General features: G+C 38.7%; 1 protein-coding gene across 12 annotated transcripts in view; it reads right to left on the bottom strand.

Moving 5' to 3' along the window:
* ZMYM5 (zinc finger MYM-type containing 5) overlaps nt 1-17,185 on the bottom strand; it is a 59,458-nt gene that overhangs the window by 19,613 nt on the left and 22,660 nt on the right. For 9 of the 12 annotated variants that reach the window (XM_079138852.1, XM_079138856.1, XM_079138854.1 and 6 more), the window contains one exon: nt 496-781. The exons of the other annotated variants lie outside the window; for them this stretch is intronic. In XM_079138852.1, coding sequence (XP_078994978.1) covers nt 496-781 — 286 coding nt within the window. The remainder of the gene's footprint in view (nt 1-495; nt 782-17,185) is intronic. 12 annotated transcript variants of the gene reach the window in all.

Below are 17,185 nucleotides of genomic sequence, written 5' to 3' on the forward strand. Positions count from 1 at the left end.
ACACCCCAGGCCCAAGAACACTGTGTTTTAACAAAAAGTCAAATATATGATTAATAACTGACATTTTTTCATTTTATTATTATTATTTAATCCTAGGAATCAGCTGTAACTTTTAGATATAATAAAATCTAATCTTGGCTTCATTACCATGAGTTCCTAAATAACACAGAAAGAAAAGGTTCAAGGGTAAAAACACCTTTTGTAGCATAAGAACTTCACCATAGTTTTTCAGCTTTTTAGAAACATCAAAACTACTCGTATTATCTTGGCAGAAATAGGGTGTAAGACAAGGAAAGAGAATGTCAGAGAAGAGGGTGATATACTTTTAAACCTATATTTCACTTTCCTGCTAAGAGTAAGCACAATATAAATGAGTCCACAGTTCTAACACACTCTAGGTTCATAAACTTCTCCAGTTCTGCAATTTCATATAGAACATTTATTTTTTTTGCTCATATTCAACCAAATGGAGAAATGTTGAAAGATAATGCTTACTTTTTACATGTAACATTTCCTGTCTTTCGAGCACGTTTATGAGAGAAGGAGGAAAGGCAGGTGGTAGAACAGAAGAGGTGAGCAGATCCTTTTCGTTGATAAGCTGTCTGCCCCTTCTGTAAAGGTTTTTTGCAGTTTGCACAAGTGATTTTAGCTGGTTTATTAAGTTTCTGTTGAACTGAAGGCTGGAAATTCTGTTTAGAAAGTAAGGCCACTGGTGATAAAGAATCCACCCCTGGTCGTTTCTGATTACGAGGAAATGATGCTGACTGGGAGATCCAAGAATCTTTAAAATGAAAAATACAAGAAAAAGTCATGGAATAAATAAAAATTCACATCAAAAAATATTTTAAATTTTCATTTAAGAGTTTAAGAGGTATGTAGAACCATAGAAATGAAAAGTTGTACCCCATTTGTGTACAATGACTCAAAATGCAGTCTGTAAAAAGAAAAATTAAAATAAATAAATAAATATAAAGAAAATGAAAAAAAAAGTTTAAGAGGCAGCAATATAGGTTTGTGGTTGAGGATAGACAGCCTTGATGAACAATCTAGGATAACTATCCACTTTGTATTCCAAGGGAATATTTCATTATGCCAACAATAAAATTAATCATGGATCCTAGAATTGTGCAATGCTATAGCCATCAGTTATTAAGTTAAACTCCCCAGGTTCAAAATAAGCTGTGGGATGGGCATATAGCTCAGTAGTGGAGCACTTGCCTAGCTCATGTGAGGCCTGAGGTTCCACCCCAGCATGGCAAAAAACAAAATAAAACGTATCTCCTTAATTTACAAGATTATGCAAATATATTAAACTCAAGTTTGTTCATTTCAGCAGTGGAGATTAAACCCAGGGGCAACAGATCACTGAGCCAAGTCCTCAGCTTTTTTTTTTTTTTTTTTTTGACACAATGTAGCTACATAGCCAAGAACACCTTGAATTTATAATCCTCCTTCTTCAGCATCCTGAGTTTCTGGGAGTACAGGCAAATAATACTAGGCATGGTTGCCTTTTTTTGTTGAAGTGGTGCTGGGTGAGCACTCTACCACTGAGCTATACCCTCAACCCACCATATTGTGGTTTTCTCTGATATAAATTATAATTATACTCATTAGAGTATTATAAGGAATAAATAAGATGATGCACATAGTAGTAAAGTGCTACTACTAGGCTTTAAAAAATACGTTTTCTTCCCTCAGAGAAAAATAATACATTTACAGAAAAAAGCAAAGCATATGCAAATACAGAGATAGTTATAGTGAATCATGACTACCCAAAATCCTTGAGAAGTAGGATAAGGCTGTCAGTTTATCCATTTTCCTAGCCAACATTATGAAAAATTTAAAGTACACAGAAAAGTTGAAAACTTTTACACCTAATACCCATATACTCACAAAGTAGATTCAACATTATTTTATTGTTTTTGCTTTATCATACCTTTCCATCTATTCATTGCTCTAAAAAAAAAAAAAAAAATCAAGCCATCATTTTTGTTTTTTTCAAGAAAACTGTAGACATTGGTCCACTTTCAATCAAAACACTTTAGATAAAACACTTTAATGCAAATCTTTCTATAATTATCTCCTAGCTTTCACAGGCATTAATACAGAAGATAGGCTATTCAGCAAAGATAGCTTTCCTAATCTTACATATATTGTATAGTTTTGTTACTATTATTAATAATATAGTGTTACTAGCTTCAAAATGGTATAGGATTACATAGAGGTGGAATGCTTCTCACATTTTAATATACATATAAAGTCACTAGAGAATCTTTTTTATTTTTTCCTTTGTGGTATTGGGTATCAAATGCAAGGCCTGAAAATGCTAGGCAAATACTCTACCACTGAGCTATATCCCCAGCTTAGGAATCTTTTTTAACAGAGATTCTAACTTGGTAGGTCTGAAGAGGGACCAGAGATTCTTCATTTCTAATGAAATTCAGATGAAGCTTCAAGAAACAGGACCCCATGCTTTTTCATATCTATCTGTTTATCCACCCATCCATCTACCTAGGGGTGCTTTACAAGGGAGCTACAGCCCCAGTCTTTTTTGTAAAATTTTTAGTTTTGAGACAGGGTATTGCTAGTTATTGAGGCTGAACTTCTGATCCTCCTGACTCTCTGCTCACCAGTCTTTTGTGCTGGTTGAGGTGGGGCATGCCTATAATCCCAGTGGCTTGGGAGGCTGTGGCAGTAGGATCAAGAGTTCAAAGTCGGGCTGGGGATATAGCTCAGTTGGTAGAGTGCTTGCCTTGCAAACACAAGGCCCTGGGGGGAAAAAAAAAAAAAAGTTCAAAATCAGCTTCAGCAAGGCCCTAAGCAACTTAGTGAGAGCTTGTCTCAAAATAAAAAAATGGTGCGAGATGAGGCTCAGTGGTTAAGCACCCCTGGGTTTAATCCCCAGTACAAAAAAAAAAAAAGTTTTTTCTTATTAGAAAGCTTTTTGGGTACACGGTTTCAAGATGGCGGCCTAGAGGGTGGATGCATTTCATGTTGCTTCAGGACTCAGGATTCAAAAGAGGAGATATTGAGACACTTGGGACCAACTCAAAGCAGCCGGGTGAGTCTCTCCCATTGGGGAGGCGTCCCGGATGGGACAGTGGTCCCGGAACGCAGGAAACTTTGTGAAGTAGAGCTGCCGGCGAGACGCCCCTCCCCTCGCTGAAGCAGTGAACTCGTACAACTGGGAGCGCCGTAAAGGAGGCCGCTCGGCACAGCACTGGGACTCGGGGCAACCACTGGGGCTCCGGCAGCTGCCCAGGGGAGGAGTGGCGAGGAGAGCTGTGTGGACTCAGGACACCGGGGCCTGCCCTGAGGAGGAGGAGGAGGAGCATGGCCGCTTGGATTTGGAGTGACTGCACCAGAGCTACAGGCGGTTGCCAGAGGAGAAGCTCCGCGGCGAGCTGTTTGGACTCAGAACGACGCTTCTGAACCCCGGGGCCTGCCCTGAGGACGAGGAGGAGGAAGAGGAACGTGGCCGCTTGGATTCGGGGTGACTACACCAGAGCTTCAGGCGGTTGCCAGAGGAGGGGCTGTGCGGTGAGCTGTTTGGACTCAGACCACTTCTGAACCCCGGGGCCTGCCCGGAGGAGTAGGAGGAGGAGGAGGAGCGCGGCGGGTCGTTTGGACTCGCAGTGACTGCATTAGCGCTCCAGGCGGCTGCTCAGAGGAGAAGGCAAGTGGTGAGTTGTTTGGACTTAAAGTGACAGCTCCTGAACACAGGGGGGCTGCCTGGAGGGGAAGCGTGGTGGGTCGCTTGGTCTTGAGTGGCCGCACTAAGAGCTCCAGGCGGTTGCCCATAGGACCCGTGCAGCGGGTCACGTGGATTCAGAGCCACTCAGAGCGACCACTCCTGAACACTCGGGGGGTTATCTGGAGAAGGAGGAGGAACGGGGAGGGTCACTTCGACTCGGAGTGATTGATTGCCCAGGGCTACGGGTGGTTGGTGGGAGGTGGAGGCACGCAGTGAGTTTCTTGGACTCCTAGTGACCGCACTGGAATACTGGGCGGCTGTCTGGAGGAAGAGGCGTGTGGCGGGTCTCTGGGATTCAGAGAGATTGTACGGGGCCCCAGGTGGCTGCTCAGAGGAGGGGCCGCATAGCCAGGTAATTAGGGGCAGAGCAGGGTCCCAGGATCTAGGAGGCTTCTGGGTGGAAGAGCCGCACAGAGACAGGCTTAGGGCGGAGCGAAGGTTCCAGGCCTGCGGGCAGATTCTCTGAGGAGGGGCAGCCTAAGGAGATTCATCTGCGAAGGGTGAGGCTCCCAGGCCCAGGAGGTAGGGCCGGGCCCCTGAGAACTTTGCAGAGGAAGGCAGCCCAGCCCTGGCGGTAGCTGTAATTGAGGGGAACCTCTAGGAGGGTACTGACCAGCGAGACCTCCCCACCGGGTGAGTCTTCCCTGCCTGGTGAGGTTTCCCCACAAGGACGGTAAAACTAGAGACTCAGGCCCAAACAGGCCTTGCCTCAGCCAGCAGCCTAGGTCCCCTTTGGATGACCATTGGTCAACAAGTGGAGGCACCTCTGCCTACTAGCAGGGATTATACCCCACCTGAAGGCCACCACTCCTAGAGAGGCAGCTTCCTTGTGGAGCACCGCATTATCAACTTCCTCCAAGACTTCAGCCTACTGAAGGCTAAGGGGGGATATAGATAGAAATCTTCAGGGACATTGTAAGTCAATAGAGGAAATCTGCAATATCTCAGCGGTCCACTGATACCTGAACAAGATGAGAAAACAAGGAAAGAAAATGCTGCAAACAAATCTAGATGTTACATCAATAAAACCCAATGAGAGCATGGCAGAAGAAATGACAGAAAAGGAGTTCAGAATGTACATAATTAAAATGATCAGAGAAGCAAACGATGAGATGAAAGAGCAAATGCAAGCATTGAATGATCGCATCAATCGAGTGTTAAAAGAGCAAATACAGGAAGCAAAAGATCATTTCAATAAAGAGTTAGAGATATTGAAAAAAAACCAAACAGAAATCCTTGACATGAAGGAAACAATAAACCAAATTAAAAACTCCATAGAAAGCATATCCAATAGGATAGAACACCTGGAAGACAGAACCTCAGACATTGAAGACAAAATATTTAACCTTGAAAACAAAGTTGAACAAACAGAGAAGATGGTAAGAAATCATGAACAGAATCTACAAGAACTATGGGATATCATGAAAAGGCCAAATTTAAGAATTATTGGGATTGAGGAAGGCCTAGAGAAACAAGCCAAAGGAATGAACAATTTATTCAATGAAATAATATCAGAAAATTTCCCAAATCTGAAGAATGAAATGGAAAATCAAGTTCAAGAGGCTTATAGGACTCCAAATACACAAAATTACAACAGACCCACACCAAGGCACATTATAATGAAAATACCTAACATACAAAATAAAGACAGAATTTTAAAGGCTGTGAGAGAAAAGAACCAAATTACATTCAGGGGGAAACCAATACGGATATCAGCAGACTTTTCAATCCAGACCCTAAAAGCTAGAAGGGCCTGGAACAACATTTTTCAAGCCCTGAAAGAAAATGGATGCCAACCAAGAATCTTATACCCAGCAAAACTTACCTTCAAATTTGACGATGAAATAAAATCCTTCCATGATAAACAAAAGCTAAAAGAATTTACAAAAAGAAAGCCAGCATTACAAAACATTCTCAGCAAAATATTCCATGAGGAAGAGATGAAAAACAAAGCAGCAAATCAGCAAAGGGAGGAATTATCCTAAAGGAATTGTCAAATAAAGGAGGAAACAAGTTGTGTCAAACAAATAAATAAAATTTAAAAAATGAACCAAATGACCGGGAAACCAAATCATATCTCTATAATAACCCTGAATGTTAATGGTCTGAATTCATCAATCAAAAGACATAGACTGGCAGATTGGATTAAAAAGAAAGATCCAACAATATGTTGCCTGCAAGAAACTCACCTCATAGAAAAAGATACCCATAGACTAAAGGTGAAAGGATGGGGAAAAACACACCATGCGCATGGAAATTAGGAAAACTACCCCATTCACTATCAATCTCACAAAAGAGGTGAAAGACCTCTACAATGAGAACTATACAACACTAAAGAAAGAAATTAAAGAACACCTTAGAAGATGGAAAGATCTTCCATGTTCTTGGATAGGAAGAATTAATATTGTCAAAATGGCCATACCACCTAAAGTGCTATACAAATTCAATGCAATTCTAATTAAAATCCCAATGACGTACCTTACAGAAATAGAGCAAGCAATTATGAAATTCATCTGGAAGAATAAGAAACCCAGAATAGCTAAAGCAATCCTTAGCAGGAAGAGTGAAACAGGGGGTATTGCAATACCAGATCTTCAACTCTACTACAAAGCAATAGTAACAAAAACGGCATGGTATTGGTACCAAAATAGAAAGGTAGATCAATGGTACAGAATAGAGGACACGGACACAAACCCAAATAAATACAATTTTCTCATACTAGACAAAGGTGCCAAAAATATGCAATGGAGAAAAGATAGCCTCTTCAACAAATGGTGCTGGGAGAATTGGAAATCCATATGCAACAGAATGAAACTAAACCCATATCTCTCACCATGCACGAAACTAAACTCAAAATGGATTAAGGACCTCGGAATCAGACCAGAGACCCTGCAGATTATAGAAGAAAATGTAGGTCCAAATCTTCACCTTGTTGGTCTAGGATTAGACTTCCTTAACAGGACTCCCATAGCACAAGAAATAAAAGCTAGAATCAACCACTGGGATAGATTCAAACTAAAAAGCTTTCTCTCAGCAAAGGAAACTATCAGCAATGCGAAGAAAGAGCCTACAGAGTGGGAGAATATCTTTGCCAATCATACTTCAGATAGAGCACTAATCTCCAGAATCTATAAAGAACTCAAAAAACTCTACACGAAGAATACAAATAACCCAATCAACAAATGGGCTAAGGAAATGAATAGACACTTCACAGAAGAAGATCTACAGGCAATCAACAAACATATGGAAAAATGTTCAACATCTCTAGTAATAAGAGAAATGCAAATCAAAACTACCCTAAGATTCCATCTCACCCCAATTAGAATGGCGATTATCAAGAATACGAGCAACTACAGGTGTTGGAGAGGATGTGGGGAGAAAGGTACACTCTTACATTGCTGGTGGGGCTGCAAATTAGTGCAGCCACTCTGGAAAGCAGTGTGGAGATTCCTTAGAAAACTCGGAATGGACCCTCCATTTGACCCAGCTATCCCACTCCTTGGCCTATACCCAAAGGACTTAAAATCAGCATACTACAGAGACACAGCCACATCAATGTTCATAGCTGCTCAATTCACAATAGCCAGACTGTGGAACCAACCTAGATGCCCTTCAATTGATGAGTGGATAAAGAAACTGTGGTATATATATACAATGGAATATTACTCAGCCATAAAGAATGATAAAATTATGGCATTTGCAGGCAAATGGATGAAATTGGAGAATATCATGCTAACTGAGATAAGCCAATCTTAAAAAGCCAAAGGACGAATGATATCGCTAATAAGTGGAGGATGACACATAATGGGGGGGAGGGAAGGGTTAGTGTTAGGGTTAGAGTTAGGGTTAGGGAGGGGGGCAAGTATGGAGGAAGGAAGGACTGTATAGAGGGTAAAGAGGGGTGGGAGGGGTGGGGGGAAGGGAAAAAATAACAGAATGAATCAAACAACATTACTCTATGTAAATTTATGATTACACAAATGGTATGCCTTTGTGCCATGTACAAACAGAGAAACAACATGTATCCCATTTGTTTACAATAAAAAAAAAAAAATCTGTAAAAAAAAAAAAAAAAAAAAGAAAGCTTTTTGTTATTAGGCTCCCCCCAATTGCTCCAAAGGCCTCTTATAACATTACTAGCACTAACAACCATACCTATAGTTTTTCCTAAATTGCTACCTACTCTTACTTTTATTTTCAGATTATTTTCTTTTACAGATAAAATCAAACCAGAACAAGCAAGAAAAAAATTTTTTTTATTTCTCAGGATGACATGCTGGCAAATTCTGAGTGTATTTAAATATACTTTTATTTCAGGCTGGGGTTGTAGCTCAGTGGTGGAGTGCTTGCCTAGCACATGTGAGGCACTGAGTTCAATCCTCAACACCACATAAAAATAAACAAAATAAAGGTACTGTGTTCATCTACAACTAAAAAAAAATATTTAAAAATAAACAAATAAATAAACTTTATTATCTGATGCTGCTTTTTTTTTTTTTTTAATTAGGGATTAAACTCAGGGATGCTTAATCACTGAGCCAAATTCTCAGCCTGATTTATTTTTTATTTTGAGTCAGGGTCTCAATAAGTTGCTTAAGGCCTTGTTAAGTTGTTGAGTCTGGCTTTGAACTCCTGCCTCAGTCTCCTGAGCAGCTGGGATTACAGGCATTTGTCACTGTGCCTGGCAAGATGCTGCTGCTGCTGCTTCTTTTTTAAATTTTTAGTTGTCAATGATCTTTTATTTTATTTATTTATTTATATAAGGTGTTGAGTATCCAAGGCCTTATATGCCAGGCAAGCAGTCTACACTACTGAGACACAACTCCAGCACCCCCCTTTGTTTTTTTTTAGTATTTTTTTAAGTTGTAGATGGACACAATTTTTTCTTTCCTTCCTTCCCTTCTCTCCCTTCCTTCCTTCCTTCCTTCCTTCCTTCCTTCCTTCCTTCCTTCCTTCCTTCCTTCCTTCACTTGGGATTGAATCAAGGGCCTTGTGCTGCAAGGCAAGTACTCTACCAACTGAGCTACATCCCCAGTCCCACATTATCTTTATTTATTCATTTTTTTTTTTTTTTAATGTGGTGCTGAGGATTGAACCCAGTGCCTCACATGTGCAAGGCAAGTGCTCTACTACTAAGCTACGGTCCCAGTCCAAGGAAGCTTTTTTTTTTTTTTTTTTTTTTTTTTTTTTGCGGTACTGGGGATTGAACCCAGGGCCTTGTGCTTGCAAGGCAAGCACTCTACCGACTGAGCTATCTCCCCACCCCAAGGATGCTTCTTTATAGCTAAGTTTTCCTGGTTTGAATCACTCCATTAGAAAGTAAAACCATTCTGAACTACTCCAAAGAAAACAAAAAGTACATATTCATAACAGAATAAACAGATTGTACTCTGGAAATCAAACTTTCTCTGTGTGACATCTGGATGACAAACCAGATTCAATAAATAGTAGAAATACAAGCAAATCATTATAAGATTTATTACCACCATTCATATGGAAGAAATAAAATTTTGAATCCAAAAATAGTTTTGCTTTGTGGACTTATCCATACTTAAGGGGTATATATTTTATATGTATAATTAGGGAAAAAGACATCAACTATACTGCTTAAGACAGTAATCCACTTCTGAAAACTTTTTTCACTTTAGCTTCCATGTGTACATACAGCAAATGTTCCTTTTGTTTATACTGCAACCATTTAATTTTTCCTTTTTATATTTTTATTAAAAAAACAAAAACAAAAACAAAACAAAAAAACCCTTTTAGCTGCATGGTGGCACATATCTGTAATCCCAGCAGCTCAGGAGGCTGAAGCATGAGAATTGCAAATTCAAGACCAGCCTCAGCAATTTAGCAAGGTGCTAAGCAACTTAGTGAGACCCTGTCTCAAAAAATAAAAAAGGCTGGGGGTATAAAAAAGGCTGGGGGTATGGCTCAGTGGTACAGTGTCCCTTGGTTTGATCCCTGGTACCGAAAAAAAAATTTTTTTTCCCCTAGTTTCTATCTTTATGTTAAACTTGAATAAGTCATAACCAAAATTTTCCATGCCCCACTCAGTAAATTTTAGGACCAGGAGGGATCTATAGATTACTTGGTCTAAATCCTTCACTATATGCAAGAGAAAGGAAGACCTAGAAGTTAGGCAATTCATCCAAAAGTCCAGGAAGTAGTAGATTTAACTTCTGGCTGTTCATTGCTTCCTGCAACTAACTCTTATGCCTAAAACCTTTTAGTGTATCTTTAGTGTCAATCTACTAGTGAGTACTCTCATGCCTCAACATTTTTTCAGTTGTTAGAGAACAACATATGGGTTGGGGTTATAGCTCAGTGGTAGAGCACTTGCCTGACAGGTGTCAGGCAATGGGTTTGATCCTCAGCACCACATAAAAAAATAAATAAATAAAACAAGGTATTATGTCCATCTACAACTAAAAAAATATTTTAAAAAAATAACATACATTTTTTGTACTATATCCCATAAGTATATGCAATTATTTAACTCAATAAAATTATGAGGGGCTGGGGAGACAGCTCAGTCGGTAGAGTGCTTGCTTTGTAAGCCCAAGGCTCTGGGTTCGATCCCCAGCACCCAAAATAAACAAATAAATAAAAGTATGATGAAATAATATATCATGAAATTGCAGTTTGAGGGATGGAGTTGTAGGTCAGGGGCAGAGCACTTGCCTAGCATGTATGAGGCACTGGGTTCAATCCTCAGCAAATAAATAAATAAATTAAATAAAGGTCCATTGTCAACTTTAAAAAAAAAAAAAAACTATACTGAGGGGGCTGGGATTGTGGCTCAGTGGTACGGTGCTTGTCTAGTACATGTGAGGCCCTAGGCTTGATCCTCAGCACCACGTAGAAATAAAATAAAGGTATCGTGTTCACCTACAACTAAAAAATATATATTAAAAAAACAAAACAAACAAAAAAAACTACACTGAGATTCCATCTCACTCCAGTCAGAATGGCAATTGTAAAGAATACAAGTAATGTTGCTGAGGATGTGAGGAGAAAGGTACCTTCATATATAGTTGGTGGGTCTGCAAATTCATGTAACCATTCTGGAAAGCAGTATGGAGATTCCTTAGAAAACTTGGAATGGAAACCATCAGTTGACCCAGCTATCCCACTACGTGGTATATACCCAAAGACTTAAAATCACCATACCATAGTGACAAAGTCACATCAATGTTTATTCAATTCATAATAACTAAGCTATGGAACCAACCTAGGTATCCTTCAGCAGATAAAGAAGAATGGAATGATGGCATTTTCCAGTAAATGGATGGAACTGGAGAATATCATTTTAAGTGAAATAAACCATTCCCCAAAAACCAAAAGCTGAAAGTTCTCTCTGATTTGTGGATACTAACACAAAACAAGGGAAGTTGGGGAGAGGAATAATGGAAATCCACTGGATTAGACAAAGGGAAACAAAGGGAAGGAAGGGGGGAGGGGAAAGACAGAATTAACTGGTCATAACTTTCCTAGCCTTGTATTTGAATACACGACCAGGGTAACTCTACATCATGTACAACCACAAGAGTGGGATCCTAAATAGAATGACTTATACTCTACACATGTATAAACTGCCAAAATACATTCTACTATCATGTATAACTAAAAAGAACAAATAAAAAAACTGTGGGCTGGGGCTGGGGCTCAGTGGTAGAGTGCTTGACTAGCACATGTGAGGCACTGGATTGGATTCTCAGCACACATAAAAATAAATAAAATGAAGGTATTGTGCCCATCTACAACTAAAAATTTAAAAAATACCAAGTTTTATATACAAAATATACATATATACATATGTATGTGTGTGTATATATGTATATGGGGTGGGGTGCTAGGGATTGAACTCAGGGGCAGTTGACCACTAAGTCACATCCCCAGTCCTATTTTTTTTTTTTTCCCTGTGCTGGGGATTGAACCCAGGGCCTTGTGCTTATAAGACAAGCACTCTACCAACTGAGCTATATCCCCAGCCCCCGTGTTTTTGTATTTTATTTAGAGACAGGGTCACACTGAGTTGCTTAGTGTCTTGCTTTTTCTTTTTAGTATTTTTAGATGTTGATAGATATTATTTTTAAAATTTTTTAAATCTCTTTATATATATGTATATATATATACACACACACATATATATATATGTGTGTGTATATATATATACATATATATATATATATATTTTAGTTTGTAGGTAGACACAATAACTATTTTTATGTGGTGTCAAGGATCGAGCCCAGGTCCTCATGCATGCTAGGCAAGCGTACTACCATGAGCTACAACTCCAGCCCTAGACCTTTATTTTATTCATTTATTTATATGTGGTGCTAAGAATCGAACCCAGTGCCTCACACATGCTAGGCAAGTGCTCTACCACTGAGACACAATCCCAGCCCTGCACCTCTCTTTTTCTGAGGCTGACTTTGAACTTTTGATTCTCTTGCTTCAGCCTCCTAAACTGCTGGGATTATAGGCGTGGGTCACCACACCCAGCTACAAAATAATTTTTTTATGAATTATTCTGATGCTAATGTTTTATTATAGGACATGTTACTTGCTTAGTCTTGTAATATTGATGCTTACGAGATTTCATGGTTTAAAATATTTCATTGTTTTAAAAACCCTAAGATATTTCATTAAAATCTAAGAAAAAGGATCTTAAGTGCAGAGGCAAATTCATTTTTTTACAATTGTATATACTTGCACAACTACCACCTAGACAAATAGACAGAATATTTCTAATATCCCCAAAGCTTTCCTTATACCTCTTGCCTACCCGTTACTCCCATCCCATTTCAGAAGCCAAAGATTAACTTCTCTTTATTTGTGTGATGCTGGAGACTGAACCCTGGGCTTCACACATATTACACAAATGCTCTAGCATTGAGCTACATCCCCAGATATTTTTTAAATTTTTATTTTTGAGAAAGGGCCTAAGTTGCCCTCCTGAACTTGCACTCCTGCCTCAGGCTCCCAAGTACCCGGGATTACATGCCCACAACATCAAAGATTAGTTTTCTCTTATTTTAAACTTCACATACACAAACTCGTATCGTATGTACTCTTTTATGTTCAGTTTCCTTAACTCTACATTTTGTCAGTTAAGGCTTACCCACTCTGCATGTACAAGATATTCCTCTTCTTTTTGCGATACTAGGGAATCAAACACAGGGCTTCATGAATGCTAAGCAAGTGCTCTTGTACTGAGTTACATCTTTATCCTTGAGATCATTCTTTTAATTATTGTTGACTATTTCCTTGTATGACCAATATCACTGTATTATTCATTCTTACTACTGATGGACATTTGAATTATTTCCCATGTTTCACTATGACAGCTGTACATTTTTTTTTCTTCTTTTCAACTTAGTCATTTATTACTTAAGGTACTCTGGATTGAACCTAGGGGCCATTTAACACTGAGCTACATTCCTAGTCCTTGTTATTATTTATTTTGAGATAGGATCTTGCTAAATTATTGAGGTTGGCCTTGAATTTGCAATCTTCCTGGCTGAGCCTCCTGAGTCACACTGTCACTGGGATTACAGGTGTGTGCTACTATCTGGTACTTTTTTCCTTTCCTTTTTTTTTGGCGGGGGGAGGAGGGGCAGTACTGGGAATTGAACCCAGGGATGCTCTACAATGGAGCACCAGTACTTTTTTAAGACGGATACTTGCTAAGTTGCCCACGCTGACCTCAAACTTGTGACCTTCCTGCCTCAACTTCCAGAAAAACTGGGATTTATAGGCATGTGCCATTATGCCTGGCTGTGTACATGTCTTTTAATAGTTAGAATAAATGGAATGTGTAAAGGTGTTTGAATTTTTAAGTTAACTTTTTTTTCTTTATTTTAGAAAATTACCTAATTGTATCTCTTTGGATCCCTATCCTCTTCTTTTTGGGACACTAATTACTTTTCTTTTAGTCAGGTGTGATAGTCTCTTACATTGTTTTCTATCCTCTGGGTCTCTGATTCAGTCTCAATAACCTTCACTGATATATCTTACAGTTCATATTCTCTTTAGCTGTGTCCAATCTATAGTTTCTTAAAATTTGTGTCTGGTTTCTGATAGCCCTATTATCTTCTTCTTCTTCTTTTTTTTTTTTTTTTTTTTTTGGTGTGGCGAGGTGCTGGGAAATGAACCCAGGGCTTTGTGCATGCTAGCAAGTGCTCTACCACTCAACTACAGCCCCAGCCCAACCTTATTATCCTGAAACCTTGCAGGTTCACTCCTATTGTCTGCTTTTTTTTTTTTTTTTTTTTTTTTTTTTCTTTTTTCTTTCCCCTCTTGATATGGCCTTCCCTCCTCATATTTCTGGTTACTTTTATTTTTTTTAAGTATTAGGGATTAAACTCAGGGCCATTCAACCACCGAGCTACATCCCCAGCACTTTTTACTTTGAAACAAGGTCTCACCAAGCTGCTTAGATCTTCACTAAATTGCCGAGGCTGGCTTTGAACTAGCAATCCTCCTGCCTCAGGTTCCCAAGTCACTGGGATTTAGGTATGTGCCACAATACCCAGCTCTGGTTATTATTACTATTATTTTTGTTAATTTTGTGCTGCTGGGGATTAAACCCAGGACCTTGCAGGTGCTAATTATTTTTATATGAAAAACTACCAAAAAAAAAAAAAAAAGTATGACACTCTGAATATTGTCAGCATTCTAATTCAAAAGCTGGGAGGGAGTTTCTACAAGCACCCCTCTTTGGGAGTCTCCAGTGAAGTCTATCAAAAACTACTTAGCTCTTCAAGAGCCTCTTCTGGTAATGAGCACATATCCATAAAGAAAAAATGGAGTCCCAAGTGCTAGAATTATTTCTCTGAGATTTCTCCTCTCAGATCTTAGAACGCCAACATTTTTCATTGTGTTTGTTAGCTCCATGATGGTCTTCAACAGATATTTTATATATATATTTTTTTCTCCTAATTATTCTCAGTAAGAAGAATAAGAATTACCTAGTTATCAGAAGTACAAGTCCCTAGATCAATATCATGGACAGAAATATTTACAATGTAAGAAAAACACAATATAGATAGCAAAAGCAATTTCTACAGGCATTTTAATTTTTTTTTTTTTTTTTTTTAATGGTAGTACTAGGGACTGGACCCATTGGTGCTCTACCCATGAGCTACTACACTCTTAGCTTCTTTTTAAAATTTTGAGACAGGGTCTTGCTAAGTAGCACCTGCTGCCTCTGAACTTGCAATTCTCCTGCCTCAGCTTCTTGAGTAGCTAGGATTACAGAAGTACACCACCATGCCATGCCCAGCTTTTATTTACTCTTTTTTTTTTTTTTTTTTTGGCGCGGTACTGGGGATTAAACCCAGGGCCTTGTGCTTACAAGGTAAGCATGCTACCAGCTGAGCTATATCCCCAGCCCTACTCTTAATTTATACTCTAGATTTTGATGCCAGCATTTCATAATTAGGGATATATCAAGAAAAACAATATAAACTAAGCAAAATTGCTACTGTGCTTTTTAAGAGAATCAGCATTTATATGTTTATACTGCAATTCTGAAATCATTATCTAAAGTCATCAAGTAGGTAATCTGGTTTATATCACAGCCAATAGCTCCCAAATAACAATAAGACTTCTGAATAAGCCTAACTTGACAGTCCAGTGACATAGAACAAATGACAATATTTTTTATTTCAAATAGGTCTTTTGCCAGGTGCAGTGGTGCACACCTATAATCTCAGAAGTTTGGGATGCTGCAAAAGGAGGATTGCAACTTGAAGGCCAGACTTAGCAATTTAGTGAGACCCTGTCTAAAAATAAAAAAAATTAAAAGTCTAAGGATGTAGCTCAATGGTACATTGCCCCTGGACTAAACTCCCCTCCCCACTGCCCCATATCCCCAATAGACCTTTTCTTTCAACCAATTTATTTTTGTTTTGTTTTGTTTTAAGGATTTTTATACCTTTATTTTATTAATTTATTTTTTATGTGGTGCTGAGGATCGAATCCAGTGGCTCACACATGCTAAGCAAATGCTCTATCACTGAGCCACAATCCCAATCCCTCAACCAATTCTTAAGAAACAAAATGAGACGCCTGACATCTTAAATCATGACTTAGGAGAAATTCTTTGTGTCAGCATTTCCAACTCTTGGAAAAATAACTGGAATTAAAAGGAGACATAATCACACATGCATCTTTCTCTTCTCTTGACTGCATATGCACATTAATGATGTACTCCATCTCATGCACAGAATCTAAAATCAACTGGATGGATACAGTGTTATATCATCTTACATTCGGTGTGTCTAAAACTGAATGTATTATCTTACTCCATCCCCCATATGCCTCACTAAATCACATTTCTTTTCCCCTTTCCTTTCTTACCTTTCTACTTTCCTTCTCTTTTAGTACTGGGGTTTGAACTCAGAGGGCTCTACTGAGTTATATTTCCAGCCCTTTTTATTTTATTTTTACACAGGGTCTCACTAAATTGCCAAGACTGGCTTCCAATTTATGATCCTCCTGCCTCGGCCTCCAAAGTAGACGGAATTACAGGCCTGCACAACTATGATTGACTTAAATCACACTTCTTTAGCAAAACTGCTGTCTATCAGTTATACTGACATTGCCTTAGAAGTGGCTTAATCTCAAAGAAAGCTTCAAATATTTATTAACCATTATCTTTACCTGATAAACTTGTGAACATTCTCTTTAGAATTCTAAATTAAATCTTTCTCACTCTCTCTCTCTTTTTTGGCACCAGTGATGCTTAACCACTGAGCCCCAGCACTTTTTATTTTTTATTTTTAAATTTTGAGACAGAGTCTCATTAAGTTGCTTAGGACCTTGTTAAATTGCTGAGGCTGGCTTGGAACTTGTGATCCTCCTGCCTCAGCCTCCCAAGCTGCTGGGATTACAAGCGTGAGCCAACATCCCTGGTTCTATATTAAATCTTCTTATTTCAAGTTCAAGTTCTTATTTCAAGTTCTCTAAGTTTTGTCTTCAAAAGTAGATTTTTTAAAGAAGTTGGGAATGATGTAAGTTCAGTTCATACTTCATAAACAACAGAAATTCAAAGTTGTATGTCATAAACTACTACAGTTCAAATGTAGTTATGGAAACTTTTTGTTTCACTTATGGGTAGCAAATGAGTCATTTAGTGCTTTTGGTCTTTTACATTTTAAAAACAATAACATTTCATGTTATGATAAGATATTAGACCTTTTATTTTTTCAGGGCCAAGGACCGAACTCAGGGCCTTGTGCGTGCAAGGCAAGCGCTCTGCCACTGAGCTAAATCCCCAATCCCTATGATAAGATATTAGAAATACAAAATACAGGTTATGAATTAATAAGATAAAGGGATGACAAGTACAAAAAATAAATTTGGGGTTACAGATTGTAGTAGAGTGCTTGTCTAATGTGTTCAAGGCCCTGGGTTTGATCT

The sequence above is a fragment of the Sciurus vulgaris genome (assembly GCF_902686455.1).
Source record: "Sciurus vulgaris genome assembly, chromosome: 4".
Classification (NCBI taxonomy): domain Eukaryota; kingdom Metazoa; phylum Chordata; class Mammalia; order Rodentia; family Sciuridae; genus Sciurus; species Sciurus vulgaris.